The 26,490-nt window shown below is 46.7% G+C and overlaps 1 protein-coding gene across 4 annotated transcripts in view; it reads left to right on the top strand.

Annotated features, from left to right (window-relative positions):
- The window catches only part of STXBP5L (syntaxin binding protein 5L), a 575,500-nt gene that overhangs the window by 335,862 nt on the left and 213,148 nt on the right, over window positions 1-26,490 (top strand). For all 4 annotated transcript variants that reach the window (XM_075592898.1, XM_075592896.1, XM_075592897.1 and 1 more), the window contains exons 7-9: window positions 7,052-7,135; window positions 20,776-20,899; window positions 24,017-24,095. In XM_075592898.1, coding sequence (XP_075449013.1) covers window positions 7,052-7,135; window positions 20,776-20,899; window positions 24,017-24,095 — 287 coding nt within the window. The remainder of the gene's footprint in view (window positions 1-7,051; window positions 7,136-20,775; window positions 20,900-24,016; window positions 24,096-26,490) is intronic.

Here is a 26,490-nt window from a genome sequence, read left to right as displayed (position 1 = left end):
CAGAATTGCAAGCTATCACTACAGTACATACAGCTAACGAACCCCTACATACCGTACCGTGACTTTCTTTCACATGAATGGGAATGATTAAAGAATACCAGAGTCGTTCTTCCATTGGTGACCCTGACGTGGTCAGGAGAAGTAAACCTGATAAAAAAAACATGGCAACAGCCAGAGTCATTCCTTCAAATGTTGTATTACCGCGCCTCTCACCTTAATGAATAGGCATCTTTTTGAGGACACTGAATTAGTGTATATTTATCATGTTTTCTGCAAAACCCTATATAGGGTCATGAAACTACTATTTGGACATTGATGTTTTCAATAACAGTGACACATTGGGGGTTATTCATGACACTGCAATAGTGATGATCGGGGAAGTATCACACAAACACTGTATCCAATGGGAGTCTCTGTGCGACAGTGCCCCGATCAGTATAATCACACTTTAATTAATAACCCCTATTTTTCAGCAGTTTGCAGTCAGTCTGCAAGACCTGGTATTGAACAAGCATCCTAAACATAATGCGAACACGTGTTGACTTCATGAGTCAGGTCAATGCCGTGTTACCCGTAAGAACAAAATAATTGACAAGATGTATGTACACCACATGATGCAGGAAGTGTAGGGCTGTATCTTGCTTAAAACTAATGTCGGCGGAGGAGGTTTCTAGAGTGTTGACCTGTGGGGTGCGATAACCCTATCCTTTTACTTCCTTCTTCTAGCATTAGGATATTTATGTCCATTAAAGCATGGAGATTACATTTTTATTGAGGACGGGCAATGTGATTTTCTGCGTTAGTTTGGAAGTCTGAGTTTACAAAAAAAAGCACAGTGTGTATATATATGTAGCCCCGAGGTAAAATTTGAATCCCTGGCCCCTCTCCGCGAGTGCCGTGAGGTAGCGGGTGCCGCCGGAGGCTGCGACGGACCCGCCGGCACTTCGCTAGGGTGGGGGCCAGTGCAGGGAGCGGTGCAGGCTGGTTGCCGGGGACGCGATCGGGCCGTCGCTAAGGCCACGATCGTGTTGCCACCGGCTCGGCGGCTTAGGCAGAAGGCGCCGCCATTGCGCGGAGGTTCGCGCATGCGCAGTAGGGCGGAAGCGCGCGATAGGACTCCAGGGATAGGGAGAGGTCGCGCGAGAGTAGGGAAGTGTAGAGGGAGAGTGAGGCGGCCATTAGGGGTTCGCACATGCGCAAGGGAAGCGCGCACGCGGCCCCAATGCTTAGACAGCCCCCTGGGAACTACAATTCCCAGGAGGCTTAGGGAGACAGGCGTCAGGTGCCTGAGTGTAGCCAATAGGGCTGGAGGAAGCTCAGCCCGGGAATATAGATACATTTCCCGGGCTTTGCAACAGTCAGTCAGGCAGAGGAGAAGGAAGGAGTAGGAAGGGTGCAGGGAGCGCGTGGCTCCTGCATCAGGTAAGGGTCCTCCCTAGATTCCCAGGCAGGCCCCAATTCCCGGGTAAAGGGCAGGGGGTAACTGAAGAGGGACGCCTTAACTAGGGAGGTGACCCTTGAGTGTGGAAGGTGCTGGTTTGGCAGTGTCGCAGCGGAGAGAGCTGTGGGCACTGTCAAAGAGGCACAGTGTGCTAGCAGTGTGTTTGCTGCGGGATCCAGGGGCTGTGTGTGATTGCAGCTGCCTGTGAGTAGTGTCGCTGTATGTGCTGGGCGCAGTGCGTGCAGTGTGTGTGAAGTGTGGATCCCTGCAGGCTGACAGTGTGAGCGGTGTGTCAGCTGCAGGTGCTTTGGGAGTAGCTAGTTAATAGCTAGTAGCAGTTACAGTTAGGACTGGGTAGCTGGGGGAAGGGGGGCAGGTTATGTCCACAGGCCCTAGGAGTTTTCCCCAAGCCATCCCAGGTTGCGGTTCCTCAGGGACAGGCCCTAGGTTAGGGTTGCTGTCACTCTAGAAGTAGTTAGGCAGAAAGCTGATAGCGGCGGTTGCTGTCCCCATGCGGTTGGTGTTGCCGTGATCGGTTGCAGTTCCCGTGGAGCGGTGGGACCCTCGTTGGGGTCCACCGGCAGAGTACCTGGAAAGGATCAGACGGACGTCTGACCCTTTTAGAAGAGAGTTGCGGTCCCGAGCATCGGAGTGCTCGGAAGGTATCTTCAATATTATAAAGTGCACCAACTGGGCCCTAGCTTAACATAGTGACTGTGCAGTCACCCACGACCTTTCGCAGGATTGCGGGACATTGGGTGTGGGGTGATCACAGGACACTGGGTGGGGAATACCAGACATTGGGCTGAGGTGATGCGGATAGAGCATCCGGTTATGTTATGATGTTATGTACTGTGTTATGTGTTATTAAGTAAAGTGTTAGCTATTGTTTTATATCTACGTGTGTTATGGTATTTCTTATTCAGGGCTATCTTTCCTAACGGGGGATCCTGGGTAAGTGGAGGCGCTGCACCAGGTAATGGTAAGGGTTTCCCCAGGCTCCCAGCTAGCGGAGGCTCAGATCTCCTGGAGCCGCAGGTGTGTTTCAGTACCAGTAACCCTTCAGGAGCAGGTGTGTTGCAGGGAAAGGGACCGGTTAGTCCACGAGGGGCCAATGTGAGATTGGGTGGGTCGGCCGGTTCACAAAAAGGGTTACATTTTGGAGGCGCTGCTGAGATATCAGACCTGGGGTGCCCTGTACATGTTTTTCTAAATTTGTGTCCTATTTTTGTTCCGCCATGGGGAAGCCCTCAAGGCGGAGGAAGCCACGTGCTAAGTTCCCGGCCGCGCGGGAAAATGTTGCCAACAGTCATCCAGGACCGGCGGGAAAACCCGAGCCCCGCCCCCACACTGTGAGTGACTTAGTACAGAGCTCGCAACACTCCCTGGAAGAGAGTACTGGGTACAGAGAAAATTGCTCGCCGTCGTATGGATCCTGGCCGACCAAGGCTGGGAGCGTATCCTTTTTGTTGTGTCCATGTACAATACAAACATTGAGTCTCTGGGGTAGTATGGACCTTAATATTTTGGCGTGCATGGTAAAAATGCGGTTGGAAGACGCGAACGAGGAGGGGTACCTAGACTGTTTTTGTAACCAAGGTGACTGCTCGTCTTGTAATGTGGCTTGGGGGCGTATATGTGGCTACTGCAGGGTACCGACCCTGCAACCCAAACTGCCGCAGCCTACAGAACGGCCAGTGGGAGGGGACACTGTTGTAGAAATGGAGTGTCCTTCCCCTGAGAAGGAAATAGACTGCCAGGGGTTACACTCCAATGTGTATATGCCCTGGCGAGCGCCAGGAATAGATGAAGTTGTGCTAGCGTGTCCCTGCCTGCAAAAAGCCCGTGCCTCGGGAGCAGTCCTGTCGCAGTTACCGCTCAACTTCAAGAACATCGATTTGGATGGAGAACTGGGTATCCAGTGTTTTATGCCAAATTGTGACTGTCCTAGGGAGGCACTGGAGTGGGGGCCTCAATGTGAGTGTTGCGGGGCCTGGTTCCTACAGCCTATCCTGCCCCAGGCGGCGGAACCAGCCGATGAAGAAGAGGAGGAGCCGGACCTCTCTGACCTGTGGGGTGCGATAACCCTATCCTTTTACTTCCTTCTTCTAGCATTAGGATATTTATGTCCATTAAAGCATGGAGATTACATTTTTATTGAGGACGGGCAATGTGATTTTCTGCGTTAGTTTGGAAGTCTGAGTTTACAAAAAAAAGCACAGTGTGTATATATATATATATATACACACGGAGGGGGGCAGAGAGAGACAGATGTGGAGGTCCAGGGTGGGGGGAGAGAGAGGTGGGGGTGTGGAGAGAGAGAGTTGGGTGTGCGGGGGGAAAAGAGATAGGTGGGGTGCAGGGGGGAGAGAGGTGGAGCATTGGGGGTACACTCCCCCCTGCACCCCTACCTCTCTCTGTCCCCACCCTGTACCCCCACCTCCCTCTCTTCCAACCCCCCCATCTTCCTCTCTCCCCACCCCGCACCTCTACCTCTCTTCCCACGCCGCACCCCCAGCTCTCCCCATCCTGTACCCCCAGCTCTCTCTTTAATCTCCCGCAACCCCAACTCTCTCTACCTCCACACCCCCACCTCTTTCTATCCCTCCACACTCTTGCCTCTCCCCTCCCCACATCTCCCCCCACAGCTCTACCTCCCCCCCCCCACAGCCCCATCTCTTTCTCCCCCCCCCCACAACCCCACCTCTTTCTCCCCCACACACTCCCACCCAGCAACTCCACGTCTCTCTCACACTACATCCTGACCTCTTCTCTCACCCCAGGCACTCCCACCTGCACCCCATCTCTCTCTCCCCTCCGAACCCCCGCCTCTTTCTCGCCCTCACACCCCCATCTCTCTCTCCCCCAACACCACACCTCTCTCCCCCCATCACACCACACTTCTCTCTCCCCCCATCACACCCCACTTCTCTCTCCACACCCGCACCTCTCACCCAACACCCCCACATTTCTCTCCCCTCCACACACCCACCTCTCTCCCCCCACCGCTCCTCTTTCCCCACCACATACCCTCACCTCTCTCCCTCCCCTGCACACCACCTCTCTCTACCCCCACCTCTCTCTCCCCCCTGCACCCCACCTCTTCCACACCCCACTTTTCTCTCCCACCCCCACTTTTCTCTCCCCCTCACACATCCCCACCTCTCCCCCCCAACCCCCTCACCTCTCCCCCCCAACCTCCTCACCTCTCCCCCCAACCCCCTCACCTCTCCCCCCAACTCCTCACCTCTCCCCCCAACCCCTCACCTCCCCCCAACCCCTCCCCTCTCCCCCCAACCCCTCCCCTCTCCCCCCAACCCCTCACCTCTTCCCCCCCAACCCCTCACCTCTCTTTCCCCCAACCCCTCACCTCTCTCCCCCCTCCTCCCCCCACCCCCACCACCTCTTCTTCCCCCCCCCACCACCTCTTCTTCCCCCCCCCCACCACCTCTTCTTCCCCCCCCACCACCTCTTCTCCCCCCCCCCCACCACCTCTTCTTCCCCCCCCACCACCTCTTCTTCCCCCCCACCACCTCTTCTTTCCCCCCCCACCACCTCTTCTTCCCCCCCTCTTCTTCCCCCCCACCACCTCTTCTCCCCCCCCACCTCTTCCCCCCACCACCTCTTCCCCCCCCCCACCACCTCTTCTCCCCCCAGCTCTCTTTTCCCCCCACCCCTCTTTCCCCCCACCACCTCTCTTTCCCCCCCACCCCTCTTTCCCCCCCACCCCACTTTCCCCCCCACCCCTCACCACCTCTCTTTCCCCCCCACCCCTCACCCCTCACCACCTCTCTTTATCCCTCCCCACACTCCCACCTCCCACAGCTTTTCAGATCTCCTGGATCGATGTATGGTTTTATTGATAAGAACAAAGGAAAATGTACTCACAGAACTAGCACTCAATCTTTTCCACAATGAATACATTGTTATTGGTTAGATACAAAGTAATACTTGCATGTGGGATATCTTCCTGTCTCCTAGTAATCAGTACAATAATCAAAATCATAACAAAATACAGGATTTTCATGAAAATAGTTGTATAGTTAATAAGTGTCTATTATATAGATAACAGCAACTTGGTACAGAATCAATTATATTCTTATGTAATTTTGTATTAATCATATTATAATTATTGGTGATACTCAATTAACTTCTCAAGCTATCACAGACTGTAGTTATTTTTGTATTCCTCCTGAGAGAGTGAAGCAGCAGCTGGCTATCACTGAATGTTAATCATCGCTCAGCCCTGCAGCTCCCAGCACCATATCTACCGTAGGTGGCAAAACTTAAAAAGCATTGTCTCAAACTGCTACTGCAGGTGTGGACCGATCAGTCCCTCCAGGTGTGGACAGAGCAGTCCCTCCAGGTAAACACCCAAGCACCCTGCTTGTGCTCTGGGATTCTGTTCTCTTGGGGCAGGTAGAGGTCCCGCTGTCACAGACAGGATAGGACGTTTCTCGTACAGGATTACTCTATGAATATTATAAAAGGTTATTTGTAATGAACGCAATAAGCCACACAGGTATAAAACCATCCTGCCTGCTGTTTGTAGTGGAGGAGACAGAACACGAGGCAGCTGCTGATGCCTGAGACGATAGCATTCAGATGCCCAAAATCAGTAACACTTAGGCCCATATTTACTAAACGGTGTTATTCTTAGTAAATATGCCTCTAAATGCCTTCACTGTGTGAGTGGCAAGTGTTCCTTTGTAATTGTTTCTGTCCCCTATGGCAGTGATTGGGTTAACTCGTCTCCCCTCCCCACTCCTTCCCACTATATTACACATGCACCGCCCACGCGTGTGCGCAAGATGTACTGCAAGAATCGCGATGACTAACTTTTGTTCTTAAAAGACACAAATGGCATTCTTCCATGGTGTAAAGAATTAAATACTGTCCGCCTGGTACATGGCCGGCTGATGAACGGGCGCCTGGCATATGGCCGTCTGACACACGGGCGCCTGACGCGCAGGCACCAGACACACGGACGCCAGACACACGGATGCCCACATTTTTATGTTTTTCTTTATAATTGTAACTTTTTCTTGATGTTCTTTTTTTGTTCTTACAGTATAATGAGCATTTCTCATTTATATACATTGATTTGTCGTCTCTCTGCGGTAATAATAAGAGATATAATATTTTTTTTGCAAAGCAGAAGTATTACTTTTATTGCAAACGCAATGAATATATTAAACACACCAATGGTTTTTAAACAGATTATGTCAAAGTGCCGAGTTTAGTTGTTGGTTTCAAGCTCAAGTACAAGTGCATTTTATCTTGCCTTTTATCTACTGATATCTCATAGTTACCTCTATACAAACTGTTTCAATGTCTCAAGGATGAGTTACAATATGTTAGTACTGTATGTTGCAGTTCTCATGTAAATATTACTCCGTTGGGTTGACTATTCAAGGTAGTAATTGCCCAACTTAACGCGGACGCCCCAGTCACGCTCTGCGTTGGGGGGATATCGGGTATATATGCCATTTATATACTGGATTTGTACATTTAAATCTGTTTGCAACGTCCTGACTTATTCCTATTTTGAGCCAAAGATATACTGTGGACTTTGCAGCTGAATAATCTTGTTTTATGCTTGTTTTTCAGCTGCTTATAGGTTATGAAAGTGGGACCGTTGTTCTATGGGATTTAAGATTAAAAAGGGCCGAGCTAAGATTTTATTATGATGAGGTAAGTTTCTCCCCATTTACACTGTACTACTTTTGACATACTGTACATGAATGAACTAGCGTAGAGGTTGTGTGTGAATAAGCATTAAACAATCATACCTGTATTATGTGTCTGTGACAAATTCCGGCAGCAAAGGAATTCAAATATAATATCATTACCTACAACTATGCTTGTTAACATGTAATAACTATGGTGTAATATACAGGGCTGTACATAGCATATAGTTAACATGTAATAACTATGGTGTAATATACAGGGCTGTATATAGCATATTGTTTTTCTATTCCAAAATAGGGCACTCAAATCTATCAAAGAGTAAAATGTTTTCTGAAAAAGTCAAATGTATTTCTATTTATAATAAAATGTTAATTAAAATGATCGTTATTTTTATATTAGGAATTCCTCTTGATAAATATGAACACGAAGAAAATAATATTATTGATCTAATTGGCAAAGGCGAATGAAGCCACACTGGATATAACGGCCAACTGGAAGTCCATAGATTAATACTCAATTGCCGCCAAATCAAGGGCGTAGGACCCGTCTCTGTCCTAGTGTCCATCGCAGGGGCGGCCCGTCCATTAGGCGAACCTAGGCGGTCGCCCAGGGCGCAAAGGTCCTATGGGCGCATTAATAATAATTATTATTTTTTCCTCGTATTTTTTATATATATATTTCTCTCTCTCTTTTTTTTTTTTAATTGATCAAGAGATAATCAAAGCAAAGAACCCTCTATGATCGCCCTCAGCCAAATAAGTATAGTAAGGGATGGTATCTATAATTACAGTTAATTGTAAATCAATTCCACTGAGAAAAAACAAAATAACAACATTTTATTAGTAATATAACTCATCTATGTGCACAAATATATTTACAGTGAGGTTAAAATCTCCAATACTTAAGTATAATGCTTGGAGATAGAAGCTAGATAAGTATAGCAGATACTGTACCAATATCTTTTTCTAATTCAGCAATGGTTTAATACGTTCATAGATAATTAATCTCATTAACTCTCTAGAACATTCCTCCTGAATTCTGTCCCATTCTTTCATAAAATGAACGTTGTCTCTCCCAAATGTGGGATTTTTGGAGAAACGTAACCCACGTGGCACCCTGCCACCAGCCAAATATCTTTGAAGTGTGTTTCGATCTAACCATTGTTTGCCTTCAACTAGCAGTAAGTTCTCCAACTGTTTGAAATGAACTTCAATGGAAATATCAGATGGATCCACATCATCAAAGACATTGGATTCGTCCTGAAACATAGAGTCAAAAAGGGCTGCCCTTTTTTCCCTACAGCTAGATAGTGTCCAAGCCATGATGTAATAATAAATGCAATACAACAATAAACAACAATCACAGTGCTGCAGTAGTGAGCAGAAAATAGTGATAGAAAGAGATAGTGAACTGCGCTCTAATAATCGTGAATAAAGTGCTTAATGGTGAATATTGAGTAATATATAAAAAAACATATACAAAAAACCTGTTACTTTAAATGTGAGGTTGTGCTGCTGAGTTCGTGGAATGGCTCCACAGACCAAGGCTATAGAAAAAACGACAAAAGAAACAGCGCAAACAACCCCATAGTGTAGTATATAAAATTATATTGTGGTAAAACAGGTGAGTATTGCACGTACATCAGATTAAAAATGACTAGCTGGACATGTATATGGACATGTTACCAATCAGCAACAGATGGTGGGTTAGTAACGATCACCGGATGGAATCTCCTCTCACGTCTCCCGTAAGTAGTCCCAGCAACGCTCAGGTAGAAATCAGCTGCAACACGGCGTGGATACAGCAACTGCTGCGGGAAGGTGAACTCTCTCTCTGGGCATGGCAATATATATTACAAACAGGCACAAACAGAGCCCAGTGCTACATCCAATGGCAAAAATACACCGTGTATTTTTGCCATTGGCTGTAGCACTGGGCTCTCTTTGTGGTTGTTTGTAGTATATATTGTAGCATTTCAAGCTGCTGTACTGTCAAAATTAATTTAACATTGTGTTCCCTGTTATTAAAAACTGTCTGTACGGCTTAACTTTGCAGCCCTCATAAAAACAATACAGACAATGATAATTGATTTGGTATGTCCTGGAATATTTAATTTGAATAAATCATACTTGAGCAGTACATTTCTTTTATCTTTATTCTGCTTCTGCGATTTCAAATGTTGTTTCTGAGCTCAGATTTAAATGAAAAATAAAGTACTTATCTGTTCCTTATTACACCGAATTAAACTTGTACTAGCCATTAAGGGCCATTATGCCTATTTGCCTATGTCATTTTTTTAAAAGTAGTATTTTATTGTTTGAAGAATTCATGATCAGTGTGTTTGATAAATCAGATACATTTGGTTTATAGCCTTATAGAGTACAAACATATCCCAACTGCACATTATGGCTCAGTTCCACTAAATGGTGCTAATTTGTAAAGCACCTTGTGGTCCATTCATGTGAATGGGCTAGAGCAGGCCTGCACAACTTGTAAAGTGAGAAGGGCCGAACTGCTCCAAGGAAAACAGATTCGGGCCGCACGGGGTAAAATCGTCGTCATCATCATCATCATCATCATCATCATCATATCTCCCTCATCATCATATCTCCCTCATCATCATATCTCCCTCATCATCATATCTCCCCCAGCACCCCTCATCACCCTCATATATCTCCCCCAGCACCCCTCATCATCCTCATATATCTCCCACAGCACCCCTCATCATCATCATCCTCATATATCTCCACAGCACCCTTCCTCATCATCTCCCCCCAGCACCCCTCATCATCATCTCCCCCAGCACCCCTCATCTCCCAAAGCACCCTTCAACATCTTCCTCAGCACCCCTCATCATCTCCCCCAGCACCCTTCATCATCTCACCCAACACCCTTCATCATCTCACCCAACACCCTTCATCATCTCATCCAGCACCCTTCATCATCTCCCCCAGCCCCCTTCATCATCATCTCCAGCACCCTTCAACATCTCCCCCAGTTCTATTCAGCAGTCCCCCTCATCATCATCAACCACCCCCCAAACCCCAATGCCTACCTGATCGCGGTTGTGGCGGTAGCGGAAGCGGGCCCCAACCAGGAGGTATTAGCCGTGCGGCTACCAGAATAAGGGCAAGAAGGCTAAGGTAAAAAGTGCACTCTAGCAGCAGACCCCGGAAGTTCCGGGTCACTCTGCTAGAGCACGTCACCCTGCTGGAGCGGGCTCGGAGGGGGGACCGCGTCAAACTGCGCATCACACTGCTAGAGCGCGCTCCTAATGCTGGCGCGCAAGTTCCCTACCAAGGAAGGGAAGGAGGGATGGAAGGGGCCGTCGCGGGCAGCACAGGGAGTCCTGGTGGCCCACATGCGGCCCGCGGGCCATAGGTTGTACAGGCATGGGCTAGAACGTGTCTTAAGGCTTATCACAGCCCATCAAATATGGCCCCATCGTGCTTTTGTTCTGTGTTATATGAGATAGTTCTGCTGTGTTTTATCATCTTTTTACTGCCCTGACACTTACAGAAAACTTTTGAGAAATAATTCATTTGACCCTCATATTATTAGGCCCAGTGCAACTTTTGCATGTTTCCTCTCTTAAACAATAAATGGTGGCATGTAAAAACCGCGTCAGCTCTGATTTTATGGACTGCAAAGGGCTGGCTTAACAATAACACACACACACAAAATCATAAAGACACATGTTGTACTTGCAGGGATAGGAGACCCTAATTGTCAGTGTGCATAATGAAATGGAACAGGTATTGACACTCTTTGACATAATACTTGTGCCTTTGATAGGGTTGCCAGATGGATTGTCCAAAAATAATGGACACAATATTGAAACGTGTGATGCGCTCGAGACACACACACCTCCCCATGCTGTTTCCTCCTCTCCTTGGCCCCACCCCCAGGCTCCTGACTCCTCCTGATTGGCTGCATTACCCAGCAGCAGCCAATTAGAATGGAGAAAGCTGCCCAGCCCCCTAGCAATAGCCCTGCCCTCTTCCTGCTCGGGGAAATCCCGCGGCCCCCCAAGCCGGTCAGGTCACTATGTCCAGAGAGATAATACCGTTAAACACATACACACCCAGAGAGGTAATACCGGTATACACATACACGCCCAGAGAGGTAATACCGGTATACACATACACGCCCAGAGAGGTAATACTGGTATACACATACACGCCCAGAGAGGTAATACCGGTATACACATACACGCACAGAGAGGTAATACCGGTATACACATACACGCCCAGAGAGGTAATACCGGCATACACATACACACCCAGAGAGGTAATACCGGTATACACATACACACCCAGAGAGGTAATACCGGTATACACATACACGCCCAGAGAGGTAGTACCGGTATACACATACCCGCCCAGAGAGGTAATACCGTTAAACACATACACACCAAGAGAGGTAGTACCGTTAAACACATACACACCCAGAGAGGTAATACCGGTATACACATACACGCCCAGAGAGGTAATACCGGTATACACATACACGCCCAGAGAGGTAATACCGGTATACACATACACGCCCAGAGAGGTAATACCGGTAAACACATACACACCCAGAGAGGTAATACCGGTATACACATACACGCCCAGAGAGGTAATACCGGTATACACATACACGCCCAGAGAGATAATACCGGTATACACATACACGTCCAGAGAGGTAATACCGGTATACACATACACGCCCAGAGAGGTAATACCGATATACACATACACGCCCAGAGAGGTAATACCGGTATACACATACACGCCCAGAGAGGTAATACCGGTATACACATACACGCCCAGAGAGGTAATACCGGTATACACATACACGCCCAGAGAGGTAATACCGGTATACACATACACGCCCAGAGAGATAATACCGGTATACACATACACGCCCAGAGAGGTAATACCGGTATACACATACACGGTCAGAGAGGTAATACCGGTATACACATACACGCCCAGAGAGGTAATACCGGTATACACATACACGCCCAGAGAGGTAATACCGGTATACACATACACGCCCAGAGGGGTAATACCGGTATACACATACACGCCCAGAGAGGTAATACCGGTATACACATACACGCCCAGAGAGGTAATACCGGTATACACATACACGCCCAGAGAGGTAATACCGTTAAACACATACACACCCAGAGAGGTAGTACCGGTAAACACGGGCAGGCAAAGGAAAGTTGGAGCACCGCTGCAAACAGTAGAAAAAAGGACTGCAAGAGAGTGTGTCCCATAAAATAAAAATGTTTAATGGATCAAGGCATCAGCTACAAAAATGAGCCCACGGGTCCCCACCAACACGTTTCGAGCAACACGCTCTTTGTCAAGGTGCATAGTGATCATCACTTGCCAGGTATCTTATATATCTGCTGTTACGCCGGTGCTGCCCGCAGACCAGACCCGTCCCCTGTGCTGAGGTGGGACGTAGGGATACACGCACCCGCAGCAAAGGGAGCACGTCCGGAGTGTGGTGTTAGTGTTGCCAGGCCAGGTATAGTAGTGAAGACAATACTTGCCGGTACCGGTAGTAGAGGAGGAGTAGTTATTGCCGTTGCCAAGATCAGGGATGCCAGAAGTCACGAAGTCCAAGTAGAGCCAAAGTCGGGAGCCAGAGGGGGTAGTCGTCCAATCCGCGTCAATACCTGAGGAGTCACTGAGAGAGTAGTCAAATGCTTCCATACAGAACTATGTCGAGCGACGAGTGATGGGAAGCAGAGGCATAATAAAGCTGGGCAGGCCAATGGGAAAAGGGGGCAGGCCTGGAGGACTGCAAGGAGTCCTCCCTGATAGGAGGGAGGTGTTACAGCCCAGCTGAGTGTAGTCATTGATTTGCATGGAACTGTGTGATGCCTGGGGGCGACGCCTCACTGCAGAAGCAGTGGTTAAAAGTGCTCTGTTAGGCGTGTGCTCTGTAAGCTGAGAATGCATGCACATAACGTCTGGGGCTGGCGTGCGTGTAGGAGGGCGTGGGCGCGCCCGGCGCTGAGCAGAGGAATCGCCGAGGGGAGTGATCCCGCGACGGCGGCAGGGGCGAGGAGCCGTGGAGGCCGGTAAGGCAGGATTGTTTTGTGTGTCCAGGGACTCCCTGCGGAGAGGGGGTGCTTTGTGTGGGAAGCGAGGAGAACGCCGATTCCTGACATCTGCATTTTCCCGCCGTTTGTAACTCTCCGTCCACTACCTGAACACTTCACGAATGGCGCGTCATGCGTGGCGCGGGGAGGTGACGTCGGCGCGTCAATGCACGTTTACAAACTAAACAAAACTTTATTAGTAAACAAACAAAACACAACACAACCCCCAAACTACTTGGTAACGAAAACCTGGCTGTGTAAAATGCATTTTTCTCATCAAACATTATAACAAAACAATTGTAATAAACACGACATATAAAATTTATATTTAAAAAAAAGAAAAAATATATATACTAAAAAAGATGTAAATTAACTTTAAATTGAGAAGCATCTTGTATTGAACAATTGGACCCAATTAATCTCAAATTGAGAAAAGAAATATAAAAAGGAATTTGGACAGATGATGTAGTATACCAAAGTCACTAATTATAAAGAATAACATAGGATCAAATTCGTCCAGATCATATCTATGTAGTTGATGCATAACAGAAATCGAGAATGAAATAATGGATATGAATATAAAAAGTTGTTAAATAATATGATTTTTAAAAACCAAATAATTCTTTTATCAAAACTATTTCTATAAATTTATGTAATTCTTATAATATGATTAGTAATGAAAATCCATTATATCTATTACTGAGAGAAAAGTACACTAACAAGAAAAGCACTCTATTTGGTTTGAACATAATTAATATCAAAAATGAATAACCTTTACTCTATTTCCCTGATGAACAATCAGTTTGACGCAAGAATGGGCTCAGTGTAAAAATGGACTCAGATCCCAATCTGAATTTAAACCATTTGGTATTCTGGTATTTAATGTGAACATCCAGTAAAGTTCCCCTTTGTCTAATAATTCAATTCTATTGCCTCCTCTAATGGGTTTTGGGACATGTTCAATTCCTCTATAGGTAAGTTTATTAATATTTCCAAATTTGCAATTAGTGAATTGTTGGCCAACTGGATGGGTAAGATCCCCTAATTTAATTAACCTAATGTGTTCCCTCATTCTGGACTTTAAGGCGCGGGTAGTGCGACCCACATATTGCTTACCACATCCGCAGTCCAAAAGATAGATAATAGATGTAGATAATAGATGTAATTGATGAAAGATGTAATGGGGAATTGCTGTCCTGTACTAAATGATGCAAAATTAGAACATGATTTCATATAAACACACGAAACGCATTGAAGGCATTTGAAGCTTCCTATGGGGAGATTACTACCTTGTGAGATGTTGGAAGAAGAATATAAACTTCTGGAGACATAGTTCGCTATAGTCTTAGCTTTTTTGAATACGAAGCGTGGGCCCTCTATATAAAAAATTTTTAACAATGCATCTGCGGATAAAATTCCCCAGTGTTTTTTAACAATATTTTTTATACAATTTGCTTGTACATTATGTTGGGTAACAAACACTGGGTTATTACCATCCCATGTATCATTGGAACTTTTTATTTTTCTTTGTTTATCCAAAAGGTCATCCCTACTCATACCTGCCACTTCTTCAAATGACCTCTTAAGATTTAAAATCGAATAGCCCCTTGGTTCAAATCTAGTTAGGAGTTCCTGTGATTGTTTAAGGAAGTCCTCATTATTATTAGAGCATATTCGCTTTAATCGTATAAGTTGTCCCTTAGGGATACCATTAAGAAGAGACCTGGGATGGCAGCTGTCTGCCCTGAGATACGTATTACGTGAGTTATTTTTTCTATATACATCTGAACTAATCATCATGTCCATATTAATAAATAAAAGTAAATCCAAATATTGTACATGATGAAGATCATATGTATAAGTGAATTTTAAATTTAAATCACTGTGATTAAGATATTAAATAAACAATAAAAGTGAATCCACCTCTCCATCCCAAATAAAAATCAAATCATCTATATACCGTCTATACAATTTATAAGTCATGTTCTGTCCAGTAGACCTCCTTCAGAATTAGGGGACCAGGACACTGGGGAGTGTAAAATGGTGAAACTTGGAGAGCTGCCTGAAGAAAGGAGAGGAAACATGGTGGGAAACGCAGCCAGCATGTGACTTAGGATTTCGACTCTTCTTTGGCTGGATTCTTCGCTATAGGGTCTCTGTGAGGGGAATTCCTAGCGGGGACTGTTGTCCAGGAAGGATTCAAGGCTGAGAGACTTCCACCGCCTGCAGTGGGTTCAGAGGAGGGGGGCCAAGTCCTAGGTGATTGAGGAATGCCTCATCGTCATTCGGATCTCTGAGCGTTTGCGGTCTTCCGTCTTTCATCACCATGAGCCCAAAGGGAAAGATCCATCTGTATGATGTTATGGTCTCTTAATTTCGTTGTCACCTCCTGGAGGTTCCTTCTTTTGGCCAGTGTGGAGGGTGCCAAGTCGGCATATACCTGTAGGGCTACATTTTGGAATTTGAGGTCCCTGGAGTTCCTTGTCGCCGATTTGAAGACCTCTTTGGTTTTGAAATAATGAAATCTTAGTACCACGTCTCTTGGCCTATTTTCCGGTTGGGGTCCCATTCTTAGAGCTTTGTGACATCTGTCCAACGTCAAGGACTCCTCTGTGAAATCACGGAGAGTCTCCGATATCCATTTGCCCACGAATCTCTCAATATCTGCTTCAGATTCTGGGATCCCCCTTATCCGGAGGTTGTTGCGACGATCTCGGTTCTCCGCATCTTCCTGTTTTTCCTTGACCTCCAAGAGCTGGGCTTTCACCTCTTTCAGCTCAGAGTCCATAAGGGATTGTCTGGTGATCGTGGCGTCTACTTTGTTCTCTAGTGAGTTGGTGCGTTCCCCAAGGGAGGAGATCTCAACTTTCAGATCTTTGACTGCCGTTTGCAATATAGACTCAATTTTATTGTAAAAGAAAAGCAAGTCTGTCTTGGTGGAGATATTTTCAATCTCCACACTCGGCTCTGAGTCCGATTGTCCCGAAGGGAGGGCCACCTCCAAATCCGCGTTGTTTAAGGATGGCCGGCCTTTGTTTTTTTTTTAAGTACTCTCGCAGCTCACTCTGAGTTTTTTTCTTTTTGGTAGTTTTAACGATTTTTGAGGCCATGGTATCTGGATCTTGGATGAGATATGGTTTGTCTTTAGCGAGATGGATTAGACTGGTTTGCTGTCCTAGATTAAGATAGAAGGAAGCCAGGGGTGTACATGGAGCCTAGGTTTCAGGACGTCATTCTAGCACGTATTGCTCATTCTCAGATGTTTGTAGAGCCCTTTTGTTGGAGGGTACATGGTCCTCCGTGGGGTGTCCTAGGGAATATTTTTTTTTGTTTTGTTTTTTTTAAATTTTTATTTTATTTCCTCCCCCCCCCCCTTGTGCTTGATTTCACTTAAGAGTGTTATTATACCAGATTTTGTGAGTAGCGGGAGCAACCTGTGTGGTCCCTAGGACATGGCTTCTGTACGCAACAGTGGGCTCAGACTTGTGTGTAGGGTGAGGGGGGGGGCCTTGCTGTTGCTTGGTTGGGAACTTATGAGCTAGTATGGCTGATCCTCCACGTTAGTGGAGCCTGCTCTTGTCTGCAGCTGTGAGCCGGGAGCTGTCCTCCGTGCTGCGCTATGTTCTCCGACCGGGGGGGCCCCCCTCCTGGCCCGCCCACCCCAGGGGACAGTCCGCGCCGGCTCCCGCAGCTCCAACCCTCTGTTTCCCGCTTCAGGCACGCTCACCTGGAGATCGTCAGGATCCCGCCTGAGCTCCGCGGTGGTCCGGAGGGGAGGGGGGTGCTCGGCGCGCTAATACTGCTGCCTGAGTCCGGCGGCCATCTTTGGTGTCCAGCGAGCACTTCACGCGGGTGTCCGGCAGCAGGGGAACCCCGGAACGGGCCGGGACCGCGACACAGCTCAGGAGGGCTGATCCCCGGTGGTTGGGGACGCTCGCTGAGTGTTTTTTTTTCCTTTTTAGGGGGGTAAAACAGGGGTTTTAATGCCCGGTTTGGCCCAGGATTGAGGAGCTGCACAGAGGTGCGTCTACTCTGCTCCGTGTCCTGGCTACGGCCCCCCTCCCGTACTTTATGTTTTAATGAAGTCCCGGCTCAGAAGCAAGATTTTAATCACAAATCTAGAGTAGGAATAAAAGCAACATAAGTGTACTGGCATTTTCAAATTAAATATTCCCACACCTTCCAAGCATTGTCTGTAGAGTTTCCATGAGGTTTAGAAAGTATACAGCCAACCTCAGTGTTCCCTTATATAACACAACATATCCAGTTATAATGCAGAATACCGTATCTCACCGTTTCAGGACCAGGATTGACTAGCAGTGATAGTGCAGAATAGCACTCGCTACCTCTGCGAGATGGAACAATGAACACAATCTCGGTTTGCTTAATGCTTGCACATCCATCTTTTAACAAAAGGATGAACACAATGGATAATTAATTTTGACATAGTGCAGAAATGTAAAATACAAATGCTCCATACATTGGCCTAGTTATTTTCCCTGTGCTACTCCCTATTGATTTTATCCTATCCTCTTTCATGTAATTTAACGACCCCATGCTGCCCTGATCCCAACTCTTAATCACCACGATTTCTTGTTCTCTGTTGGGACACTTATTGAACATACCATGAAGCTGCTTCTCCATGCCGGAGAAGGGAAAGGTTACCTGAGTGGGACTCTTCCCAGCATGGAGAAGCAGCGTCCCAGCACAGCCAATAATTCCATCTACCTTGAAACAGGTTCTCATACTGTATATCCCCTTCTTCTGCTACTTATTTCAGCAACTCTCTGCTCTTTTTTGCTTGCAAACTCTTTGAAGATTGCGCATTCTCTTGCACAATTAACCATTTGATGCCTTTCAAAGTAATGATCGGGGCATTATTAATAACCAAGCCCTGATGAAGGTCCGAATTCGGGCTGAAACGTTGGTATATTTGAGCATATGAATATGTTAGAATAAACTTTTGTTACAATTGCCCAGACTGTGCTGTTTGTTTTCATTGTATTATGTTGTGACATTGTCACAGTTTGTCATCCTTTAAAGCAGCAAAACAGGTTTCAATTCTTCTTCTTTTTTTTTTAATAGTTTTTTAATTACGGGAGGGAAGCAGGGGGTCTCCGGAGCTGGACTATGTTAATTTCAGCTCTGGAGACCCTCTACTTCCAAGGATACAGACCTCCTCCGTAAGGAGGGCCAGAATCTCTGGCAAGTTTAAAGGTCATAGTCACACAGGCCAATAGGAAGCCGCAAGAGTTGATGTCACAGCATCCTATTGGCCTGCGTGATGCGGGACATTTAAATGCCCCCACAACAGAGTTGTCCCAATCTTCAAAAGTGGGGACAAAAACACTGTCTCAAACTACAGGCCAATTTCTCTTCTCCCAATCCTATCCAAAGTCATGGGAAAATGTGTTCACTCCCAATTAAGCGATTACTATACCAAGACAAATTTCCCTAGCCAATTCAATCTGGCTTTCGCCCCAAACACTCCACCGTAACTACCCTGCTAAAAGTTTGCAATGAAATCCAGCGTGGAATGGAACTGGGACAACTCACTGGTGCAGTATTCCTAGATTTTGCAAAGGCTTTTGATACTGTTGATCATGCTATCCTGCTTAACAAACTCCAGAGCTCTGGAATAGGGCAGCATGCTTTAAACTGGTTTCAGTCCTACCTATCAGGAAGATCCCAACATGTGTCCATCTCATTCTCTAACTCCAACCCCTTGGATATCACCTGTGGTGTCCCGCAAGGCTCTGTTCTGGGGTCCCTACTCTTCTCAGTGTTCATCAATGATCTTCTTAAAGATTGTAAGGAAGCCTCAATACACATGTATGCAGATGACACAATCCTATATGCACACAGCCATAGCCTCTCTGACCTTCAACACATACTTCAGTCTGACTTTTTGAGACTCGAAAACTGGATTTCCCAAAACAAACTGTTTTTAAACACTGACAAGACTGTAACAATGTTATTTGGGACCAATGCTACATTTTTAAAGCTTCCAATGACTGAGCTCCAGATCAGAACCAATGCTAATACCACCCTAACTACTTTTACTAGTTTTAAATACTTGGGCTTATGGTTTGACTCCCATTTGACATTTGGGATGCACATTGATACCCTGACATCCAAATCCTATGCCAAACTAGGTGTACTTCATAGGAACACATCCCCCTAAGTCTGCTGGTCAGAAAGTGTATCACACAGCAGATGCTAATGCCAATTATCGACTATGGGGACATAGTATATGGCTCGGCACCCCAAACCCACCTTAGCAAACTTGATGCCCTCTACAATTAATATGCCGTTTTGTTCTCAAATGCAACTAGAACACATATCACTGCGAAATGCTCAAATAACTAGATTGGTCATCACTTGAGTCTAGGCGCAAGTTCATCTTTCCTGTTTTGCCTTCAAATAGTTTCTGGGCAAGCTACCCATCTACCTGAACAAGCTCCTCACCCCTACCACATGCAGCACTTATCATCTGAGATCAGACTCCAAAAGAGTGTTCATGGTCCCAAGGTTCAGCAAAGTATCCGGCCGCTCCTCCTTCTCTTACCGTGCACCCCAAAACTGGAAGAATCTACCGGAGACTCTCACAGCCGCCACCAGTCTAAGGTCTTTCAAAACTAAAGCTGTCTCACATTTTAATCTGGTCTGTAACTGTTACATACGCCTATAATATATATTATCTCTAAATGTGCATGCAATGTCTTGTATATAATGTATAATCCTGCTCACTTATGTAACTACTGTATGTATTTGAAACCATGTATCTGTCATCATAACTCGGTGCCCAGGACATACGTGAAAACGAGAGGTGACTGTCACTGTATTACTTCTGGTAACACATTTTATAAATAAATAAATTATGTTAGGCACAAGGTCCCTGCCTGCAGAGATACTGTATGGAGGGTCCCCTGGAGAGTAAAATAATACAGTTCCGCTCCTGAGATCCTCTACCTCAATCTTGTAATAAAATAAATAAATAATTGAAACTGATATTGCGGCTTTAACGATATTACAATGTTTTACTAGACGCAGCGGCCGTTATTCGAACATATCACGGAGCTGTTTTCGTGCTCTATTCCACGCGGCATTCACGCCGCCAATCACGCCAGGCACACCTGTGCTTGCCGCGGTTGATTTCTTTGAATTTCATGGATTCTGATTTCTTTGGGCGCAATTCTTCGCGTATCCGTGGCAGAAATGAATGAATTGTAATGTGTACAGTACTGTGCTACTGTGTCACTTTGCAGGTGTTTACAAACCAGAACACGAAAATGCCATTTTCTGCACTCGATAAAAACGAGTCAACGCGCGTCTTAAGGCGGCAAGGTTGGAAGAAATCCCGCGCCGTGACATGGGTATTCCGAGGTACACAACGCGTGAAATGTTTGAATGACGGCCGCTGCATCTGTACATGTCGTTATTCTAGCGACTCGCTCTCTGCGCTGGCGCCCTTACCGTCCAGCTGTTGTTATCCTGCTCACCTGCTAATGCTAAACAATGACCTTTCTGTTTGTAGGCTATTCATTCTGTCGGTTGGCACCACGAAGGGAGGCAGTTCACGTGCAGTCACTCCGATGGCAGTCTCACTGTGTGGAATGTAAAAAGTCCCGGCAGGCCCTTCCAGGTTTCTGTTCCCCATGGTAAGGACTTGATGGAATACTATCTGCAAACGGGGAGGATGCAGTCACACTGCATGCGCCTTGCTATTTTCAATGCACACACACAAGGCCCTGCCAGCGCAGAACCCAAACCCACCAACCATATTTGTGCCAAAATTAGTGCTACTGGGACTCTGTCCTCATGTATACAACTGTTAGAAATCCATTTATTATATTGAAATGTATGAATGAGAACTTGTATCTTGTAACTTGTATTGTTTGTGGCCGGGGACATGAGTTTCCATTCTGCCCTACAGCATATAGATCTGGCAAATATCCTCGACATAAGTAGGGTTGACAGGTGGCTTTAACAAAAAATGCTGGACACAATGGTGAAAGGTGCGACACGCTCGAAAAACACAAACACACACAAACACACATCCACCCTTCTCACCTCTCTCCGCTCCGTGCTGTTTCCTCTTCTCCTTGACCCCACCCCCAAGTTGCTGACAACGTCTCCTGATTGGCTGCTGCTGGGTAATGCAGCCAACCGGGATGGAAGAAGCTGCCCAGACCCCAGCCCTGCTCTCTCCCTGCTCGGGGAAATCCAGCGCCCCCCCCCCCCAAGCCGGTCAGGTCTCTATGTCCAGAGAGTTAATACCGGTATACACATACATGTCCAGTATTAATTCTATTTTTTTTACTGGACAGAGTGTCCAATTACAGGACAGTCTGGTTCAATACCGGTCACCTGGCAACCCTAGTTGCTCTCTGTAAATGATATAACCGTGCCACCATGCATCGTATGGATATATTTTGCCGCTGGTATGAACCATGCACGGGCGCCATTTCTAGACTTTGCCATTGTAAAAAAAAAACATGTTTATGAAGTGAATGTCATATGAAAGACGTGTCTCATCATAAATATTTATAAAATGACCACTGGTTTCCCATATAAATCCCGTGTCTCATATAATCCCCATACAGTCATTATGTTATTATTATTACAGTCCCGTCTCGGATGGATTTCCCATTTCCTTCTCTGCCCTGGAATTATCCACATTGCTCGATCCCACATTTTCCTGCTCATTGAACCTGTGTACATTTGTCCCTGGGTTATTTGTGCATCCCAAGTGTTGGGCAGATGACCTCAATGACACTTTTAAGGGCACGTTTTAATGTCATTTTAAATGACTGTCTTTCTGCTAACCAAACGTTACGTGGCGGGTTTCATTTTCAGAACTGTGTTCCCGTAATAATGTCAATTTCACGTCACATATAATCTGCTACATTACATTTGATAACATTTTGGATTATCTGGGTCACGTTGGGAAGCCATTGTATGAATACTGTAAAGCTACTAGAATAAGTGCTGAAGTAGGGATTTCCTAAACACCTGGCCTGTTTGCGGCCCTCGAGGACTGGCGTTGTGCAGGCCTGCGTCTTTTCCTTCAGGGGGTTGTTGTCCCTTTTCAGAGCTTGATTACACTAGAGATTTGTATTTTCTCTCATGTACCACTAGCCTTGCGTCCTGTGCCCTGACTTATGTGCTATTTTGTTTATATATTATCTTGCGGATCCAGCGCTTGAGCGCTTATACCAATAAAACCTTGTATGTAAACAGGAGAAAAGGTTAACATAAAGCAGAAGGTGATAGTGGCACGTGGTCGTGGCACGTGGTCATGTTACTTAAGGCCCGGGCCATAGAGGGGTGAGGCGATCCGAGCCGCGGGCGCGATCCGAGCCGAGGGAGGTGGTTGGAGGCGGGGCAGTGACGTCGACACTGCTGTGCTGGGATTGGAGGTTTTCAGCCGACAGCGCGCTGAAAAACAGCTTGGCGTTCGGCTGAAACCTCCAACTCTTCAGCACGCCTGCGGACGCTCGCGTGAGCCCCCTCTCAAGGCATCCTCATTGAGGATGCAGGGGCTCAGCGCGGAGCGTCCGCACGCCTCAGCACGGCCTGTCCGTCTATGGACTCAGCCTAAGACACATTCACACACTAGAGTGGTGGCAATTCAGGAAAGGGAAATGGACAGGGAAAAGCAGAGAAGAGACTACACTATACGCTGTCTGTATATACCCTGCCTGTATATACTCCTGCCTGTATATACCCTGTCTGTATATACCCTGCCTGTAAATACCCTGTCTGTATATACCCTGCCTGTATATACCTTGTCTGTATATATCCTGCCTGTATATACCCTGCCTGTATATACCCTGCTTCTATATACCCTGCCTCTATATACCCTGCCTGTATATACCCTTCCTCTATATACCCTGCCTCTATATACCCTGCCTGTATATACCCTGCCTGTATATACCCTGCCTCTATATACCCTGCCTGTATATACCCTGCCTGTAGATACCCTGTCTGTAGATACCCTGTCTGTAGATACCCTGTCTGTAGATACCCTGTCTGTAGATACCCTGTCTGTAGATACCCTGCCTGTAGATACCCAGTCTGTAGATACCCTGCCTGTATATACCCTGCCTCTATATACCCTGTCTGTATATACCCTGCTGTATATACCCTGCCTGTATATACCCTGTCTGTATATACCCTGTCTGTATATATGCTGTCTTTACGGTACTTGGTAGAAGCGAGCGTAATATGTCTCAGAATAGAAGAAAACATGGGAAATGAGGGAAAACACAAAGAAGAGAAACAGAGGAGACAATCGTCCTCACAGAACAGCAAACGAGTTACTTGGAGTGTAAGCTCTTCCGGCAGGGACTCCTTTTCCTGACGCTCTTATTCCCTTTGCGTGTTATATTATAATGGCACATGTATTACTGCTGTGACACGCTATGTACCTGGACGGCGCCATATAAATAAAGATATACAGCTCAACCCTGTTATAACGCGAATCCGCTTATAACGCGATGCAAGCGTGGCTCCCAATTTCCGTATTTATAAATACTTTACAACACGATTATTGGTATCTTAAATACTTTATTGTATAATGCATACAATGGTACATTATTTCTAACGCGATCCGCTTATAGCGCAAAGTGATTCTTTGGCCCCCAAGCACAGCGTTAAAAGGGGGTTGAGCTGTACATACATATTGGGGTCGCTTTATACAATAAGGGTCCACCTGGTTTGGGGGGTTTACGGCCCTGTGAAATGTAATTTCCAACCTATTTTCATTTTCCTAGGGAAAATTCAAAGAGACGGGAGGAAACCGGAGTCGTGCAAACCCATCCTAAAAGTGGAATACAAGACGTGTAAAAGCGGGTACGTTATAGGACTGAATACACCCGCTCCGCCTGATTTACCGTGTGTAATGCTTTGAACGGGGCCACTGCTGCGTAGGATTTCATTCCTGCTCACCTTACATCCAGGAGCTTATTTACATGCAGATGTTGATGCAGAAATGCCGGGTGTACATGCGAGAGGCCTCATTCGCTGCTTTCGCTGCAGCTCGAGCAAGAAGCCTACGCTTCCGTGGGCTAGAACGGGAGCCATCGCTCGTGCGCAAGCCATGCTGTATGTTGTAAAGAAGTAAAGGTTGTGTCCTAACATTGGACCGCTAGGTCAGGGGGGGGCATTTAACCACATTGCGCTAGGGCAGGTCTTCAAGGTTCACCAACAGGTCAGGTTTTCAGGATACCCCTGCTTCAGCATAGGTGGCTCAATCAGTAGCAGCTTCGACTGAGCCACTGATTGAGCCACCTGTGCTGAAGCAGGGATATCCCTAATACCTGGGCTGTTGGTGGCCCTTGAGGGCTGGAGTTGGCCACTCCTGAGCTAGGAAGACAGCAGGGCATTTCTTTGCACTAAGTAGGTTGGAATTGCTCTGGACAATCACAATAACTGGAAATGTACCGTACGTTTTAGATGGTGTCTTCGAAGGCCCTTACCTGCTTTCACTGTGTATATTTGTTTCTATGGCGCTGTTTTACCAGTTGTATTTTTTTACAACCATTCTGTGTTCATGGAGCGGGTGAGTCACGTACCGATACTGGGCAGACCCCGCAAGCACGTTGGATCGCCAACCCAGGGCACAGAGTTCAATAAACTGTTTATTGGCAAGGGCAACAGAATAGAAACATACACACATACACAAAACACAATTATCCACTTTGTGACCCACCTCTAACCTGGGGAAGGATTGGATTCCTCCCCACAGAGAAGGTCACCCGCAGGGGGCGCCAGGGGTAGCCGCAATAGTCCCTCTGTTTCCGGGTTAGGGAACAGTCCCTTACGGGGTACAGCAATGTCCTGGGGGCCGCTTGGAGAGCGGGCGCACAACGGATAAAAACAGTCGTTGGTGCAATTACCGGTAGAGGCTGTCCCGCTAGTCCGGGGACCGACCGCCACTGGTTAGCTGTGCAAGGGTTAAAGGGATCAGCTCTGTGCGGCAGGCAGAACCTGGTGGCTGAAGAAATTCTTCAAAAAGTCGTTGGCAGCTTTGGCTTGGTTTCTTGGCTCAGGACGCACCAGAGTGTATGGAACCGGGCCCCTCACACAGACAGGGGTTTCGTTCCACTAGTCCACTCAGTCTTGCTGTAAGCCGGACCCAGGAACTTAGACTCCTGCAAGAGAATCCCAGTGCACCCAGCAAGGTATAGAGATACAGTGCCCTCGAGAACTGGATGCAGATAGGCTGACACAGCCTGGGCTATTCTAAGACACACACACACACACACACACACTAGTACAGTTTGGCCTTCAGTTATATCCCAAACTTCAGAGAGATGCCAGAATGTCCGCATACGAGTTAGGCACGAACGTCTGACACTCTATTCCCTCGGAGTGTTATATTGCACCCACGACGGTTCCTGGCTGACAAGCTGGGGGTGTGAGAAGTAGCCCCCTTTTACACAAAAGAGTCCTCTCAATTTAGGTTTCTCCCTTTGATGCCCCCCCCCCCCCCCACCTCTATGATGCAAGGCCAGTTGTTCCCTGATTAAAAATGCAGGAATAAACTTATAATCTCCACTTTTCGTTACTGGGGTGAACCCTGAACCCCCTAAGGATTAGGATTTGTGGGGCTAGGCTGTGTTATTGGCTCCCAGGGTCCAGTATCGGGCGACCCCTACGGGGAGTTTCTAGGACCTCCGGAACCAAAGTTAGGGCAAATTTTCCAGCATTTTTCGAGACTCTGGGGCTTTCCCCACAAAGTTTCGCCCCTTCTATCAAGGCGTGGCGGTACCAGAATCTAGTTGCTAGCCCCAACAGTTCTGGCGTTATAACCCCAAACAGGCTACTTAGGAAATGGGTCCAATCCCACTTAGCCCACAAACAATACAATACAAACACCAAAGAAGGGACAGGGACATACATTCACAGGGGAAACACAGCAATAATACATTTATATACATGTTCCCATGACGTGGGCTGTATCTTCAGGGTGCAACCCAGACATACCATAGCACCTCACGTCACAGTGCTCTTATTTTTATTGGCTGGAGGCAGAGAGAGTGGGTGGTATGATACCTTTTATTGGACCAACAAGTAGTTGATCTGTTCCAATCTTTCCAACCTCTTAGGGTCCTTCAGAAAGGACCAGAAACGGATACCCACCCTTCTCTTCTATTGGCTGCAACGTGTCTCCCAGAAGTGGAAGATGTCTTATGACTGCAGAGTAAATATGAGCAATTTTCACTTGGGCTCATGAAAGCCCAGA

This window comes from Ascaphus truei, chromosome 3, assembly GCF_040206685.1.
Source record: "Ascaphus truei isolate aAscTru1 chromosome 3, aAscTru1.hap1, whole genome shotgun sequence".
Classification (NCBI taxonomy): domain Eukaryota; kingdom Metazoa; phylum Chordata; class Amphibia; order Anura; family Ascaphidae; genus Ascaphus; species Ascaphus truei.
This window is presented reverse-complemented; position numbering and strand designations above follow the sequence as displayed.